The sequence below is a fragment of the Gopherus flavomarginatus genome, chromosome 1, assembly GCF_025201925.1.
Source record: "Gopherus flavomarginatus isolate rGopFla2 chromosome 1, rGopFla2.mat.asm, whole genome shotgun sequence".
Taxonomy (NCBI): Eukaryota; Metazoa; Chordata; order Testudines; family Testudinidae; genus Gopherus; species Gopherus flavomarginatus.
In genome coordinates, this window is record NC_066617.1 from 117318129 (window position 1) to 117335960 (window position 17832).

The 17832-nt window shown below is 42.3% G+C and overlaps 1 protein-coding gene across 9 annotated transcripts in view; it reads left to right on the forward strand.

Annotated features, from left to right (window-relative positions):
• ERC1 (ELKS/RAB6-interacting/CAST family member 1) overlaps nt 1–17264 on the forward strand; it is a 604755-nt gene extending 587491 nt beyond the window's left edge. For all 9 annotated transcript variants that reach the window (XM_050918047.1, XM_050918052.1, XM_050918028.1 and 6 more), the window contains one exon: nt 15911–17264. In XM_050918047.1, coding sequence (XP_050774004.1) covers nt 15911–16048 — 138 coding nt within the window. In that variant the 3' untranslated portion in view covers nt 16049–17264. The remainder of the gene's footprint in view (nt 1–15910) is intronic.
• Nucleotides 17265–17832: the final 568 nt, after the last annotated feature.

Sequence of the window (17832 nt, forward strand, 5' to 3'; positions counted from 1 at the left end):
GTCACATCTGCAGTGGCCATGAGACGCGGCTCATGGTTGCAGTCTTCCGGGGTATCCCAAGAGATGCAGGCCATTATTCAGGACCTCCCGTTTGATGGTGCAGGGCTCTTCTCTGAGCTCATGGACTCGAGGCTCCTTGGCCTTAAAGACTCCTGAGCCACCCTCTGCTCTTTGGGTCTTCACATTCCTCAGCAGGCCAGGAAGCCATTCCACCCTCCGCCTCCTCTGCACTCTAGAACCTGGAGAGCTCCCAGATCAGATTCCTACAGGAGGAAGGACATGGGGTCTAAGAAGAGATATCCGTCATTTTCCTGCCCAGCTGCACAGCCTGACCCTTCCAGAAACCAGGGAGGCCAAAAGCAGCCATTTTGAGGGTTCACCTGAAGATGATGCTCCAGTCGATCTGCTGGATCCATCCCTCTCTTTGCTCAACCACGTCCGCCCTTTCCAGTTGGCCTGGTCCTGTATCACCTCGGACCGTTGGATGCTCGACACGATTTTGTCGGACTATACCCTGCAGTTTGTAGCAGGCCCTCCTTCTCACTCTTCTTCCCCGTCCCTCTTCAGGAAACCTTCTGACAAGCAATTCCTGATCCAAGAGGTCGAAAACCTCTTCCACCTCAGGACGGAGGAGGAAGTCCCTTGGGCCATGTCAAGGAAAGGATTCTACTCCCATTGCTTCCTAATCCCAAAAGCAAAAGGAGGCCTCAGACCCATTTTGGACCTGCAGTGTCTCAACAAATCTCTTAAGAGGTTGAAATTTCACATGGTCTCCCTGGCCTCCATCATTCCCTCCCTGGATCCGGGACACTGGTACCCCACCCTCAATTTAAAGGACGCATATTTCCATTTTCCCAAGGCACCGGCGCTTCCTCCATTTCATGTTGGGCCAGCACCATTTCCGGTTCACAGTGATGCCCTTTGGTCTCTCGTCGGCCCCGAGAGCATTCACAAAATATATAACCCCAGTGGCCACTAACCTGCAATGTCGGGGAGTCCTAACTTACCCATACCTCAACAACTGGTTGGTAATGGGCTGGTCCTGAGATTAGGTGCAGAGGCCTCTCAGTCTAGTCTGTTCCACTTGGGGCTGGTAATAAACAAGAAAACGTCAACCTTAATCCCAGTGCAGCACATAGAATTTATTGAGGCAGTCCTCGACTCCAGTCAGGCCAGGGCCTTCCTCCCTAAGGCTCTGTTCCAAGCCATAGCGGACCCCATTTTGTGTATATGAGCCCATCCTCTCACCACCACCCACACGTGCCTGAGATTTTGGGGACACATGGATTGAAACTCCACTGCAGCAGTCTCATTCCTCCTCCCCCCGGCTCCTCCCCCCGCCTTTGTCCAGTTTCCCAGGCAAAGGTGTCACCTGGGTCCAACCCCCTCCCAGCTCAGGTTACAGGCTCAGGCTCAAGCTCAAGTGGAGTCATCCCCTGGTCTCCCATCCGCGATGCAGATAGTCCCAGCAAAACTAGACAACATTCCCAGGTCAATCCGCCCCGCTCCCTACTGCATCACATATATCATTTGTGAAATAAAGGATTTTATGTGATATATCATAGATTCTATTGTGTATATACACATACTAATTGGTTTTGAAGAGATGTAGAAGTTGAAGTGTGCCTTCTGACTGTTCGGATAACATGTAGTATGGTTTGATTTTCATCTAATATGTCCTCTCTTGGGGGCAAATTGCCCAAATGGATCAAACAAATAGATCTTTTCATCTCTCACTTCTGTGATCCTAAACACATCTTCAACAACAAATACAATATGGCCTGATCCAAATACACCGAAACTTGGGGGGACAGTCCAGATCCAGAAGCCAATATTGTGTCTGTAGGCCAGTCTCTCTCAGTCCCTTTAGAAAAGTGGTTCTCAACCAGGGGTACGTGTACTTCTGGAGTACGCAGATGTCAGGGCCGGCTCCAGGCACCAGCCTAGCAAACAGGTGCCTGGGGCAGCCAATGAAGAGAGAGGCAGCACATGGGACTGTTTGGCAGCAATTCGGTGGTGGGGCCATCACTCCCTCTCGGAGTGAAGGACCTGCTGCCGAATTGCCGCTGTAGAAGAAGCGGCAGTAGAGCTGGCACCGATCGCGATCACAGCTTCTTTTTTTTGTTTGTTTTTGTTTCTGCTTGGGGCGGCAAAAAGAGCCGGCCCTGGCAGATGTCTTACAGGGGGTACATCAACTCATCTAGATATTTGCCTAGTTTTACAACAGGCTACATAAAAAGCACTATCCAAGTCAGTACAAACTAAAATGCATACAGACAAAATAAGAACATAAGCAATATTTCAGTAATAGTGTGCTGTGACACTTTTGTATTTTTAAGCAAGTAGTTTTTAAGAGAGGTGAAACTTGGGGTATGAAAGACAAATCAGACTCCTGAAAGGGGTACAGTAATCTGGAAAGGCTGAGAACCACTGCTTTAGAATATCCTTTGGTTGATATCTTTTGTTTTTCCTTTTGCAGTAATTAATTGCCTGTGCTCTATTTTACTTGTCCACAGCTCCTGCTCTCCTGTTTTGAATACAGCTCTCTTGTTTGTTTTTCTGCCTTCAGTGTTTATATAGGATTAGTAATGGGAGGGAAGTAACATCTTATTTACTGAGAGTCTAAGGGGTAAATTCCCCCATAAAAACAAACGTTAACATTCTACAACAAAAGGTGCCCTATTGCAGGAGGAGGTGGGAAAGGGTCACCAACTTATCCACATGTCAGCACTACATCCACCCAACACACACACAGTTGAGAAATACCTCGGAAGATACGGCACAGTGCAAACTAACCTCTTGGTGACTTGTTTGTTATTCAGTAATGGAATAAATGTGAAGCATTCCTGGAAGTAGTTCTGAAACCAGGTAGGGAGTAGAAGGGGAGAGAGTTTGAATCTGTTATGCATTATCTGAGGACACTGCTTCTCTACTCCGACCCGGGCAGAGACTTCCCCTTCCTTCATGTGGAGATGAAATATAAATCATTGTGAAGCTGCTCGCTGAGGTCCTTGTTATTCATTCTCTTCCTGTGATATCTATTTTTTACCTGTCATCACCTACACCCACACATGGCCTTTTACCCTAGCCCGTCTTTGGTCAATTCCATAAGGGAAGTGTGTAATTCTCATCATGTCCCAGGCTGAGGAAGAAAACAAAAAAGAGTGAACATTGACATGTTCTTGTGCTTCTTTATCACCACAGGGAAAGGTAAGTCTGGGCAAAGATAGAACTGTTTCCTTTTGCATCCAATTCACGAGAGCTGGGAGCCCAGGGGAAAAATTTGATCAAGGTATAACAGACATTTCAGAGAATGTTTCCCCAAAGTTTGAGATTGCTGAACCTCTAGGTTTATCTGATTTATAGCATGGAGGACTGGACATTCCTTTCTTATTAAGGAGTCTGGCTGAATGAAAGCTTAGCTTAGCTTCTCTGGTTGTCACTAAAAGGAATGATATAGACTGACTATGGGAAGGATGCCTCATCAGGGATCCTTTTTCTTGTTGTAACCTTGTCTTTCAGTAAGATCCAGTATAGCTGTTGAATTTTTTAGGCTTCCATCTTGGGTGCTTTAGCACAATTTTGTAATGGTTCTGCATATTTTTGGTTGGTGCCTGTTTTTCTTGAACTTCAGCACCCACCCCAACACTCAGGCACTCGAGTGCACAGTACTTCTTTCAGCATTTTTGTGTTCATGTTTTTTTTCTTTTGGTAAGGAAGATGGTCCTGCTACGGCATTGTTCTCAGTACACCAAAACCACAATTTAGATGCTCCGGCACCAAAGTTCATTGCATGCCTCAGCACCTTACAGTTAAATTTTGGTGCTTGTTGTGTCTGTTGGTCTGGAGCTAATACACCTGGGCCTTTTTCTTTTATTCAGGTTGTGATACAGCAGGGCCACAGAGCAGCAGGAGAGTGGTAGATGGGAGGTATGTAAGCCCTAGGATGATCAAGGCCTTAGTCCCTGTGGACTAGGGAAAGGTTACTACAGGGTAAATGGAGCACCTGGAGTCAATTAAGGCCCTGCCCAAGACCTAATAAAAAACCTCTGCTTCAGTCAGACAGGGAGAGGGAAGGAGAGCTGACTAGAGTTTGGAGAGTATTGCTGTTAGCCAGAGGACCAGGAGAAGGGAAACCCTGCTCAAGCAGAGCAGAGGGACTCAGGGAACTCAGGGTAACCCTACCCAAGGGGAGAGAGGGTAAGCAGCCCACAAAGCTGAAGGGGCTGAGACCCAGGGTAGGAGAGCAGACCTGGGTCCCTTCCCCATTCCCATTTCTCTCCCACCTGGGCACTAGTGGAGCCCACAATGTCCAAGAATAGGGGCAAGGGGCGGCACCCTGACCCACCACACCACTGTCAGCCATTTCCCAAAAGGTGTGGAATTCAAGGAAAAAGGAAGGCCACTCAGCAGCTTCAACCCTTGTTTTGTGAGGCAGGGTGAAAGAATGTTGATTATTTATCGTGGAATCTGTTAAAATCTATAAAGATATCAGATACATTTGCAGATGTCATCCAAGTGCTGAAGAAAGGTGGGATGCATCTCCAACATTCCTTGAGGCACCTTGGGAAGACTCCATTATATCGGCCACAAGACCAGCAAGGAATGCTTCAAAGGCTAAACTCTAAAGCTAAATCCTGACTTGAAGACCACTGAGTGCCAGGACTCTGAGCCATTGCACCCAAATCAATTCACAGTGCCTGTTCCCCCAAATAAGCTGAGCAGGATAGTTTCACTATCAAAGTATATGACACCAGCAGGACTCAAGACTTCACCAAGCAATGGCTCCTCAACATATCTGGGGCCTTTGCACTTGACGCTGGTGGTAGTGGGCTCTGGTTCACTGAAGCCTCCATGCATGTGATCAAGGTAGGAGGCACGAAGAAGTGGCAAGGAGCTATCCAGTGTACCGATACCAAAGCCCCCAACTCTGGGAGGCTCTGTACTGGGCCTCTAGATTTTCTCCTTCCTGCATTTGGGTGCATAAACCAGAGAGGGGTATGGCCATTCTAGGCATCAGTATATGTTTGATGGTGTGACCCAGTCCCTTCTGATTCTCTGCAAGGTAGCACACAATATCAGATTTGAGTCATTTGTCTGGCCCTGCATCAGTGGTTATAGGAATTTTTGGCATAGTGGAAGCTCTTTTTACACAAAAACTGACTCTTTCACCCTAAGATATGTGAAGCCAATGCAGGAAGCTCTTACCCTAACGCTATTGCCTCTTGTGGCAAAGGCTTCAGCACAACTGCTATTGTTCTCTCCCAGAGCCTCACATTGGCTAGACCATTCCAGCTGCTTGAGTGTTGGCATGTTGAGGATAAAGGACTCAAATAACAAGGAGGATCCTTCTAATGCCAAATTCTTTACTGTCATCCTATGGAGGAGCACCAAGACAGTGACTGCACAGAAGAGTATCCGACCTTTCCCCAGTTCTTACAAACACTGTCTGAGATAGTGTTTGTAAGATAGTTTTGAATGAAAACTTCTCCAAGTGTCTACATGACCTCAGTCGAGAGGTATGTGGGTGAGGAACTCCCTCCTTCTGCCAGTAGAATTGCCATGCCTTTAGTTTCTTTTTTGGAAGAAAGCGTAGCAGATGCCTCACACAGCTGCCCCAGTTTCAAAGGCTTTCCGGAAAATACATCCTTCCCAAGAACATTCACAATTGTGTCTCCTCACCTTCCTCGTTAGAGCTTAGTGATGGAGGCTGCAGTGACCGGAAGAAAGACAAGCCAGACTCTTGATACTGCATTTCAAAGAGAGATTTACCAGTCCCTTTGAAAGAATATATTTGAAAGAAACAGTCAGTGCGCTTCTCTTAGAGGCTGGCAATTTGTAACATATTCTGGACCTTATGGATACTACTTACTAGGGCTGTCAACAGATTGAAAAAAAAATTAATTGCGATTAATTGCACTGTTTAATAATAGAATACCATTTATTTAAATATTTTAGGTGTTTTCTATATTTTCAAATATATTGATTTCAATTACAACACAGAATACAAAGTGTACAGTGCTCAATTTATATTTATTTTTAATTACAAGTATTTGCACTGTAAAAAAAACAAACAAAAGAAATGGTGTTTTTTCAATTCACCTAATACAAGTACTGTAGTGCAATCTCTTTATCATGAAAGTTGAACTTAAAAATGTAGAAATATGTACAAAAAAACTGCATTCAAAAATAAAACAATGTAAAATTTTAGAGTCTGCAAGTCCCACTCAGTCCTCCTCTTTGTTCAGCCAGTCGCTCAGACAAAATGCACTAAATATTCATATGTCCCTTTCTACTTCAACCACCATTCCAGGGGACATGCGTCCATGCTGATGACGAGTTCTGCTCAACAACAGTCCAAAGCAGAGCAGACCGATGCATGTTCCTTTTCATTATCTGAGTCAGATGCCACCAGCAGAAGGTTGATTTTCTTTCTTGGTAGTTTGGGTTAGGTAGTTTCTGAATTGGAGTGTTGCTTTTTTAAAACTTCTGAAAGCATGCTCCACACCTCATCCCTCTCAGATTGTGGAAGGCACTTCAGATGCTTAGATATCTCACACTGATACCTTCTTCGTGTTTTGTGAAATCTGCAGTGAAAGTGTTCTTAAAATAAACATGTGCTGGGTAATCATCCCAGACTGCTATAACATGAAATATATGGCAGAGTGCAGGGGACATACAATTCCCCCCAAGGAGTTCAGTCACAAATTTAATTAACGTATTTTTTTTTTAACAAGTGTCATCAGCATGGAAGCATTTCCTCTGGATGGTGGCCAAAGCATGAAGGAACATACGAATGTTTAGCATATCTGGCACGTAAATACCTTGCAATGCCAGCTACAAAAGTGCCATGCAACTACCTGTTCTCACTTTCTGGTGACATTGTAAGTAAGAAGAGGGCAGCATTATCTCCTTTAAATGTAAACAAACTTGTTTGTCTTAGCGATTGGCTGAACAAGAATTAGGACTGAGTGGACTTGTAGCTCTGAAGTTTCGCAGTTTTGTTTTTGCTTGCTGTTATGAACAGACAAAATCTACATTTGTAAGTTGCACGTTCAGGACAAAGATATTGCATTACAGTATTTTTATGAGGTGAACTGAAAAATATTATTTTGTTTATCATTTTTACAGTGTAAATATTTGTAATAAATAATATATACTTTGATTTCAATTACAGCACAGAATATAATATATATGAAAATGTAGAAGAACATCTAAAATATTTAATAAATTTCAATTGGTATTCTATTGTTTAACAGTGCAATTAATTGCAATTAATTCTTTAGTTAATCACGTGAGTTAGCTGCTATTAATCGACAGCCCTACTACTTATGTTTAAATAAAAATATATCTCATGCAAAGTGAGAGTGTATCAGATTTGTGCCTTACCTTTTTCACAATATGTTGCTATGAAATGCTTGGCAGCAGTTGTGGCCTATGTGGACAGGCTAGGAATGCACACATGCCCCTATATGAATGATTGGCTATTCAAGGACATAACTCAAGGGGTATTATAAAATCAATCCAGGTCACTACTGCACGCTTGGATCACCAATGTTCATAAGCTATTCAAAGTCCCAGCTTGTCCCCAGCTGACAATTATTTGTACATAGGAACACTCCTAGATATGGATCAACTCAAAGCCTTCCTGCCCAAATACAGGATCTAAGACATCCCCAGTCTGGTTAAAAAGCATAAGCAAGAACCAGCGGATGACAGGTTGGACCATGCTATGTATATTGGGTTTTATGTAAGTTCCTAAGGCATGCCTCCATATTAGTCAACCTCAGTTCACCCTGTGATCCCAAAAGAAGCCCATAAGGACTCTTGCATCCCAGCTGGCTAATTGATGACCTTTGGATCTTTCTGAAATTGTGATAATTTAGGTGAAATCTGCAATTAGGAATGAGCTTCTGAACATTTAAATTGTAGTGTCTACAGATGCATCCTACCTAGGATAGAGAGTCCACATAGAGGAACCAGAAAAATTGGGTTCCCCAGGAACAGCATTTGAACATAAATATCTTGGAGATGATGGGAGCCCTGCACTTTGAGAAATGGTAGAGTCCAATAAGGTCATAGTGTAAAGGGACAATCAGATCCATCACAGCCTATATAAGCATGCTTGTAGATATCCATTTGTACCTACTATGTTAGGAGGCCCTCTGGGTGTTGGAGTGAGCTATGTCCCAGAACCTGCTCCCTGCTCTCCACATGCCTGGCATGGAAGGAAAACAAAACAGCAGATAGACTTTCAGTTTGTGATAGATTCTCATGAGTGGTCTCTGGATCAGGGATCCTGGCAGATTAGATCTTTCTCAAGTACGGAACACCAGAGGTAGATCTCTTCAAAACTCATCTGAAGAAGAGGGTGCCAATTTTTTACTTCATGAAAGATTCCAAAGGACTGGAAGAGAGCAAATATAGTGCTAATCTGTAAAAGGAGGAATAAGGACAGTCTGGGTAATTAGAGACCAGTCATCTTAACTTCAGTATCCTGAAAAATAATGGAGCAAATAATCAGGCAATCAATTTACAAATAACTAGAAGAAAATAAGGTGATAAGTAATAGTCAACGTGGATTTGTCAAGAAAAAATCATGTCAAACCAACCCAATAGCTTTCTTTCACAGGGTAACAAATCTTGTGGAGAGTGGGAAAGCAATAGATGTGGTACATCTTGACTTTAATAAGCCTTTTGATACAGTCCGCCACGACCTCCTCATAAACAAATTAGGGAAATATAACCTAGATGAAACTACTATAAGGTGGGTGCATAACTGGTTGGAAACCTGTTCCCAGAGAGTAGTTACACTGATTCACAGTCAAGATGGAAGGGCATATTGAGGTGGGGTCCCACCAGGATCGTTCCTTGGTCTGATTCTGTTCAATATCTTCATAAATTATTTAGATTATGGCAGAGAGTACACTTATAAAGTTTGTGGGTGATACCTACCGGGAGGGATTTTAAGTGCTTTGGAGGATAAAATTAAAATTCAAAAGATCTGGACAAACTGGAGAAATGGTCTAAAGTCAATAGAATAAAATTCAATAAGGACAAATGTGAAGTACTCCATTTAGGAAGGAATAATCAATTGCACACATACAAAATGGAAAATGACTGCCCAGGAAGGAGTACTGCGGTAAGGGATTTGGGTGTCAGAGTGGATCACAAGCTAAATATGAGTCAACAGTGTAACACTGTTGCACAAAAACAAAAAAACTATCATCATTCTGGGATGTATGACCAGCTGTGTTGTAAACAAGACACGAGAAGTAATTCTTCCACTTTACTCCATGCTAATAAGGACTCAGCTGGAGTATTTGTCCAGTTCTGGGTGCCACCTTTCAGGAAGGATGTGGACAAATTGGAGAAAGTCCAGTGTTGAACAACAAAAAAGATTAAAGAAAACATGGCCAATAAGGAAAGACTGAAAAAATTGGATTTGTTTAGTCTGCAGAAGAGAAGGTTGAGGGGTCACATGATGATAGTTTTGAAGTACATAAACAGTTGTTAGAAGGAGGAGGGTGAAAAATTGTTTTCTTTAACCTCTGAGGATAGGACAAGAAACAGTGGACTTAAATTGCAGCAAAGGAGCTTTAGGTTGGACATTAGAAAAAACTTCCTAACTCTCAGGGTAGTTAAGCACTGGAACAAATTGCTTAGGGAGGCTGTGGAATATCTGTCGTTGGAGGTTTTTAAGAACAGTTTAGTCAAGCACCTGTCAGGAATGGTCTAGCTATTACTTAGTCCTGTTCTGAGTGCAGGGGACTGGACTAGATGACCTATTGAGGTCCCTTCCAGTCCTGCATTTCTATGATTCAATGAAAAGATTTCACTAGGAAGAGATGTCTTGTCCACTGACTCTGGAAGGTGGCTTCTGTACACCTTTGTGCTAGTCCCACTGGTAGCAAAGTACTGGCAAATCTCAAGGGAGAAAGCAGTTCAGTTATCCTAACAACTTTATGCTGGCCCATCCAGGTATGGTTTTCAGCCCTGTTGTAAATGGCCAAAGCCAATCTTGTCAGGCTAAGAATCAGGGCTCAGTGTGACATTCTATACCTTGGGGGAATGTACTGTAACCCCCATCTTCCTCATTTTCGGTGATCTTACATATAAAGCATGCTTTGTAAGGTATTAGGGGAAAGGTATTGATCTGCTGAAAGTCATTTCTCTATCCATATATGTGTATCATTAACGCATATGAAGTTATGAGAATTGTGTTGTAGAGTGGTCACTAAAACATGCTGTAAGTTGGGGAATCAGCCAGATATTAGCTCCCCAGAAGCAACAGCAAGGAAAGTAACCAGTGCCCAGGCGGGGTATCAAACAAACCATCCACAGCCATTGTCCAGCAAGGGAGCTACAATGCAATGACTCACCTGCATGAGGACACACTAGGGGAATTGCTCAACCGTGCCTGGAGAGACTCATCAATGCTCCTCAGACATGCCTGGACTTGTGCTCCCCAAGCACATGGACTGAGGGTATAAAACAGACAGAGTGGACATATACTGAGCCCTTCTGCCCCCACCTTTTCTGCAAGCAAGATACTGAGAAGAAGACAAGACTCCAACAGAGAAGATTGGCCCAGGTGTAAGGAACAAACCTGTATATTAAGGACTGCAATATCCAGTGGGGTGAGAAAAACTGCTTAGTCTAGATGTTGCCCAGCCTAATAGGGTTGAGAGTTTAGACTGCATGCTTATATTTTATTTTATTTTGGTAGCCACTCTGACTTTTTGCCTATCTCTTATTATCACTTAAAATCTATCTTTGTAGTTAATAAATCTGTTTGTACTACCTGAAGCATGTCAGAGATTCCCCGTGGGATAACAAGCCTGGTGCTTATCAATTTCTTTGTTAAATTGATGAACTCTCATAAGCTTGCAGCATCCAGCGGACATAACTGGACGCTGCAAGACGGAGGTTCCTAGGATTGTGTCTGGGACTGGAGATACTGGATATTGCACAATCCAAGCAGCTTACATGCCAGAGGCTGTGCGTGAACAGCAGAGCAGGGTAAGTCTGGAGGATTGGAGTGACCTAGCAGATCACAGGTCCAGATAACATCAGGAGAGCGTCACACTCAGATCACCTTCAGAACAAGAGAATCTTGTTCCATTCCATCTTGGAAACTCTCTCCTTGATACTTTGGTTCCTGCCTGCAGTGTGATGAAATCAGGCTCAAGTCAGACCCCTTTACTTGAACAATTCAGAAACTGCTGGAATACCTTGTTCATCTGTCTGCATCCATCTTAAAAACTAACTCAATCCAGATACATTTGATAGCTATTTTTGTCTATCATAGCCTAAGGTAGACCACTGTCTTTATATCCCCTTAGTAGCAGGTTCATGTGGGGCTTTTAAAGCCCACTTTCCATTATAAAATTTCTTCTGTTGTGGGATATCAGTGTGGTCCGTACATAGTGGATGAAAGCTCCTTTTGAACTCAAACCCAGAAGAAGTGAGTTGTCTTTCATAGAAGTAATTTTCCTGATGACAGTGGCATCAGCTCACAGAGTAAGAGAACCTCTGGTGAGTGATTTGCCTTTGTGACAAAGTCAGGCAGGACAATTGGAAGAGAGTGGTGGAAGGCAGGTATATTAGCTCTAGAATGGTAAAGGCCCTTTCTCCTATAAACTGAGAAAGGTTATCTTGGGCCAATTAGGAACACCCGAATCCAATTAAGGTTTCCTGAGACCTTTAAAAACCTCTCCTCTGGTGAGAGAGGTGCAGAAAGAGGCAAGCTGCTCCAGGGAGAGAGGCTGCTCTCCTTCCTACAGGGGGGAAAGAACCAAAGCTGAGTGCCCGTTTAGAGGAAGGACTGACACCCCAGGGGCAGCAATAGGACAATACCACCCCAGCAAGGGAGCAGGGAAGGGTATCCCCATTTGTTTTGTGTTTGTAAAATGGTTTATTTTTTGTTTGCTAGAGGAGCACTCCTTGGGCCTGCCCTGAGGCCTACTTTGAAAATACTGATAAGAAAATACAGAAGGGGAAGACAGACACTGTCCAGAGTGGGGTTGATTTACCCTAGGCCCCACCACTGCCAGAGGGGGAAGCGCTAAGTCCAGCAAGATAGAGGATGTGTCTTGCCACACCTTATATAGATTTTTCAAAGGATGAAGTGGGGCTTGGACTCATATGATATTCTTCTGCAAGATAATGATGAAGTTCCATCTTAATGGGCCTATTGTTTTACCAACAGTTTTCTATACTCTGGCTTCACAAAGATGGACAACTTTCACTATAAGTTTGATGATAAAAGGTCCTTGGGGTTCTGTTTGGCACAGACTATAGACAGTCCACTCAACTTTGCTTCTGTTGACACCAATTCATTGGACAGTCATATTACTAAGATGATAGTGTCTAAGTGGATGATCTGATTACATTTCACATTTCAATCTGACTGCCCTGAAACTAGCCTTTTCAATGCTTATTCAGTTCGAGGCAAGGTTGTGCCACCACAGCTTTTTCAGAAATGTTTCCATCACATACATCTGCAAAATAGTTATACAGACTTCTGCCCATGCTTATTTACAAAGCATTATTGCATGTATTCAATGTTGGAAGGGAAGGATCTTGTTCTAGACTGTTCATGCTCCAAAACTAGTTTCCAAGGTAAAGAAGGCCAAACATCTCCTACCCACAAAATGATTTGCTTTACTTCACTAAGTCCCGTATTTTCAGTTGGATTTTCTTTCAGTTGTGACCTATTTCTATAGGTTGTACATTTTTTATGTTGAGTTTGCAAGGAATCTTAGTAATCTTGAGACATGAATTTGTGTATACATATGGATAAACCCTCCCTGTTCACACTGTTGGCATTGACCTTAACTATTGTCGCTCACTGGAGCTCTACTTCTGTCTTTCTTTGAAGAGATTATTCTCCAGAAATGAGACTCCTGACACAAATAGCATGTTTAACAAAGAGGAGATGATTTAACTTGTAATTCTGCTTCTCTGAAGATATCACTGTGCAGAAGTCTCACTTGTCCATCCACTTCCCCTCACAGATTGGAGGTTCTCTCTTTTGAGGTGTGTTTTATTTTCTATTGATCACCTTGAACTAGTTCATTCTTCCTGGAAGCTTCACCCCACACTCAGTTGGAGCATCTGACTGAAATGGCCAGAGGGCAGTATGTATACTCTTAGTGGTGGTGCAAGACAACCAGTAGGGATCCTGGCTCATGCATTCCCTTGATAATACTGCTTTCAAAAAAACTCTTCGCTAGGGGAGTTCTGCTGGTCTTGCATTAAAGAGCCAAAATCCATTAATGGGAATCCTACAAGGGTGTTGTTTCTTCAAAGAAGCAGAATTATGTAAGTCATTTTCCCTTTTGTTCTCTTTAAGCTTCTCTTGCCCTCCCTCTCCCCCACCTCCATGCATATAAACACTTCTGGTAACTGTCACCAGGAAGACTTACTTTGGCATATGGGGGATGGGGGGGAGTGAAGCCAAAGTCAGTATCAATGCTATTCTATGAATTTGACAGTAGTGGGTGCTTTACTGTAGCATCTTCAGAGTCTAGCTGAGTTGCTAGAGTTTCACTGACCTGAGCAACATGAGACTTAAAGCAGCTCCTGAAGCCAAGTATCTTGCCTTGCAATTTAGTGCTGCTTAGGTGACTGTGCTGGTTCTTTCATTCCTGCTTGAGTACTGGACATTTCCTAGACTTTTCCATTCCATTAGAGCTGCCAGGCTGTCATCCATCTACTGGGGCCAAGTTAATCACATATCCAACATGTTTCCAAGCCATGCTGAGTTTGTTCTAAATGCCCTTCCTCCTTCCTTTCTCGTTTGAGAGCAGTTATAGATTCCCTTCTGTCTCCTCCACTGCACTTACCCAGCTCATGTCATTTTGAGAGTCATGATCAGGTTGCTTTTGCATTTGTGATTTTTGGCATAAGCCCCTCTCAAAAGTATATTACATAATCATAAACCTTACAAAAATGTTGTAGTAATATTTGTTTAATAGTATTAGAAACAGGAAATTCAGTGTTAAAAATCCTAAGTTTTGAAAGTATAGAAACATAGTAACAGCCACCTGAAAGAACACTAACTTTTGCCTTCAGAGCAATGTACTGAGAAACATCAGAAATGCTGAGAGAACCTTATCCACCCATAACAAATGTTAGTCCTAACAACGAAACAAAAATGTGAATGTCTTATGTTTAATCATATAGTGGTTGCCTTCTTTAGGACCATACTCAGGTCACAGATAAGAACATACTTTGCCAATTCCTGGTTAGATAATTCTCATTGAGAAGGCAGTCATTTTCCTTTCTTTATTAAGATTCCACTACTTCCACAAGTATCATTACACACAGAACTAGTTGGTGAGTCTACCTATAGAAACCTGTTAAACACATATCATGAAATAACAGCACTTACTTCAAAAGCACAATTTGGAGACTGTGCAATGAATGACGCAAGGGTTTGAGAATCTATTATTCCTTCTAGCCAAATTCTGGTTGCAATTATAATAGTGTGAATGCAGAGTAATTGAACTGGAAACGTACAGTGGTGTAACTGAAACAGTTTGGTCCTCATTGCACAGCCCGGACAAGGCACAGTGAATAAGACAGGAGATGTACTCTCTGAACAAAGTAAGTATTTAATTTCCATAGAGAAAATAAAATTTTGGTTGACAGTGGCTGTACTGTGTGCAGCATTCCTGTTAATTTCTGTTTTAAGAAGGTTTTTTCCCCATCCTTTCTATGCAGTGTACACTGAATAAGGAAGGTGTTCTGCAGAAGTAGTAGCATGGTATCATGTAATTTAAAGTTCACTCAAAGGGAAAGAGTTAGGGTTATGCAAGCAATTGTAATTTTAGCTTTTTCTAACATTTGGGTACTTAACAATGCCTCTCTGATATTCTCAGGGTTTTTTTTAATGAAATATGTAATAAAGAGAAGCATATTTTTGCTGCACATATTCAACAAATAAAAACACTTCTGGGCTGGAAGCATGCACTGTGACAAATTTCAGAAAAAATGTAAATTACAATGGCCCCCTTATAAATCTTTTAAGCAAAGGGATTAAAAATTGCTTTGTAACTTACTTTCTGTGCTTGATTCCATTCTTGCTGTCACAATCCATGCCTGCAGGAGCCAAAACTACAGTAGAAGGCGGCGTGCTTCAGCTCCCAAGGTGGAAACTGTAGAAATTACAGAGACCTTATGGTCGGGGTCAGTGCACGACTCTTCTATTCTCACAGACTCTTACCTCCTTGCTCTGTGCCCCATAATGACAGCTCTAAACATTCACAACTAATACCACAGATGTGGTTCCTACCTTAACAGGGACTCTTGTGGCTAGCAGAGGATGGGTTAACTGGCTCTCATATTGACTAAGAGCTTGTCTACAAGGGAAAATTGACTGTAATAGCTGTTGTAGAATAAGCTGTTCCGTGATAGCTCCCTGTGTGGACACTATTCCAGAATAGTTTATTTAACACTTTTTTCCAGAATAATTACTGCACTCACAAATCACAGTACTTATTCTGGAATAAAGTGACTTTTATTCTGAAATAGTGTATCCTCACAAGGGGATACAGGGAGATATTGCCCAATAGTTATTCTAGTCTATTTCCCTGTAGACAAGATGGCAGCATCACAATGCTAGTCGTCTATGGTAAAAAGCATAAAGAAGGGTGTGGAAAGCTCAGGCTCCTCAGGGCTCTAACAAGCCTGTGGAGAAGTAACTAGAGAAAAATATCAGAATGTTACACTGCTGCTGGCTTCCTCTCTGAAGCTGATGTTCAAACCCAGATTGTGAAGTCTCTGAGTCAAGGACTTCATTTATTCAATTTCCTTATAATGCTAACTATGAAGGGGTCCTTAGGCGCTACCAAAATACAAATAATAATAATGGTCTAAAATGGATTTATTTTTTTTCTTGCAGCTTCATGGTGAATTAGAAAAGGGTGAGAGGGACAGCGCTGAGCTGCAGGAGTTTGCCAATGCCATCCTACAGCAGATAGCAGATCACTGCCCTGACATTCTGGAGCAAGTCGTCAATGCACTTGAGGAGTCATCATGACCTCAGCTGCTAGCCCGAACAGAACAGCACGCTCAGTGACCAAGCCCAATCTGTCCAAGAGGTCATTAGAATGGAGAGAATTGTGAAAGAAGGACAAGGGAACAGGAAATTTTGGTGCACCTTTTACAAAGAAAGAAAGAAAAACTTTATAAAATTACATGTTATCTTGGTTCTTCCAGTCTCGGATTACTGAATCGTGTCTGCATTCATCCTCTCACTGCCTTTCTACTTTGGTATCCGCTTTCCAGCTAACTTTCTCTTGTTGGTATTGAGGCTTTTGGATACATCTAAGCAGAGACTTGCTGAATCCAGTCAGCACAGAAGAGGGCTTTTGGACATGAGTGGCTATGACTTTTTCTTGAGGTAGTGAATGGGGGAGCACTTGTCTTTTGTTGCTGGTTTTTTTTCCCATACAAACTGAAAGTCTGAATTTCTTAATACTAAAACTGAGAACACCGATCAAGACCCATAGCTGGTCAGCATCCACTAACTATCTCAGGATTTGCTGTCTGTCTCTAAATTAGTGATTTCTTATGGAAAGTCTCCTTATGTGGTCCTATTGGTCACTTCCATGCAGTAACTGTGGGACAAGATAGGCATATGGGTTATTTCTGATTGGTGATTTCTGTTTATTTAGCCTCACTTTTGTTGTTCATTGGCTCTGAAGTACTGAGAATGGCTTGTTTCAGAAGAATGTTCTTTTTAGTTGGCTTCCTTGGTCTGTCCTAGTTATTTTGCATCATAGTGTACCTCATCTGTATCTTGTAAATTCTTGTTTACAGAGAGCTTCCTTCCTTCAAACAGGCTCTGGGCAGCAGGGAAGTTCCTGAACTTTACTTTTCTCTCTTACTATTGATAATTTTTCAGGCAGTGGCTTTCGTGAATTCCAGGAGAGGAGTCCTACACATTGTCTACATGAGAAAGTTGCAACAGTTTGACTAAAAGTATGATTTTTTTTAAACCAATTTAGGTAAACTGGTAGAACAGGCTGTGTGAACACTCTTACTTCAATTTAAATCAGGTTTATTTTGATTTATCTCAAGAATCGCTTGACGCTAAACTGAAATAAGCCATTTTTAAATCAAAGTAGGAGTATCTGCACAGTGGTTCTCAAACTTCTGTACTGGTGACCCCTTTCACATAGCAAGCCTCTGAGTGTGACACACACCCCTTATAAATTAAAAACACTTTTTAATATAGTTAACACCATTATAAATGCTGGGGTGGAGACTGACAGCTCATGACTCCCTGAGGGGTCCCAACACCTAGTTTGAGAACCCCTGATATACACTATGCTTTCCAGTGGTTTAAGTAATTTGGTTTAAAATCATACCATTAGTTAAACCAGTGCAATGTTTGTATGTAGATGAGGCCTTAGTCATAGGTCCATCCACCCCTTACCTTACTAAATCCCCTGCTGCTAAGTAATGTGATCTCACATAGCTGATTTGTTTGTCATTCTATTAGCAAATCAGAATCTGCATCATGGCTAGGACTCTGAATGTTCTTTCATGCACTTTTCACTGATGTTAAAGACATGGTTTTGTTGCAAGTCTTCAGTGAGCCCCTGTGAATATTCACAGGACAGAACTTTTTGGCATCACCCTAAATGCCCCTTAAAGGAATTATCCCCTTTTGAATTTTTGGTGCTCTCATATTCCAGGTTAAGAAAACAGAGTTTTGTTACGTTAAAGAAGAAGGTGGAAAGATTTGAAAACCAATATCATAGTGGAGAGATTGCTGGCTCTTCAGCTGCTTTCCCAGCAGGTATGCATCAGTAGTCA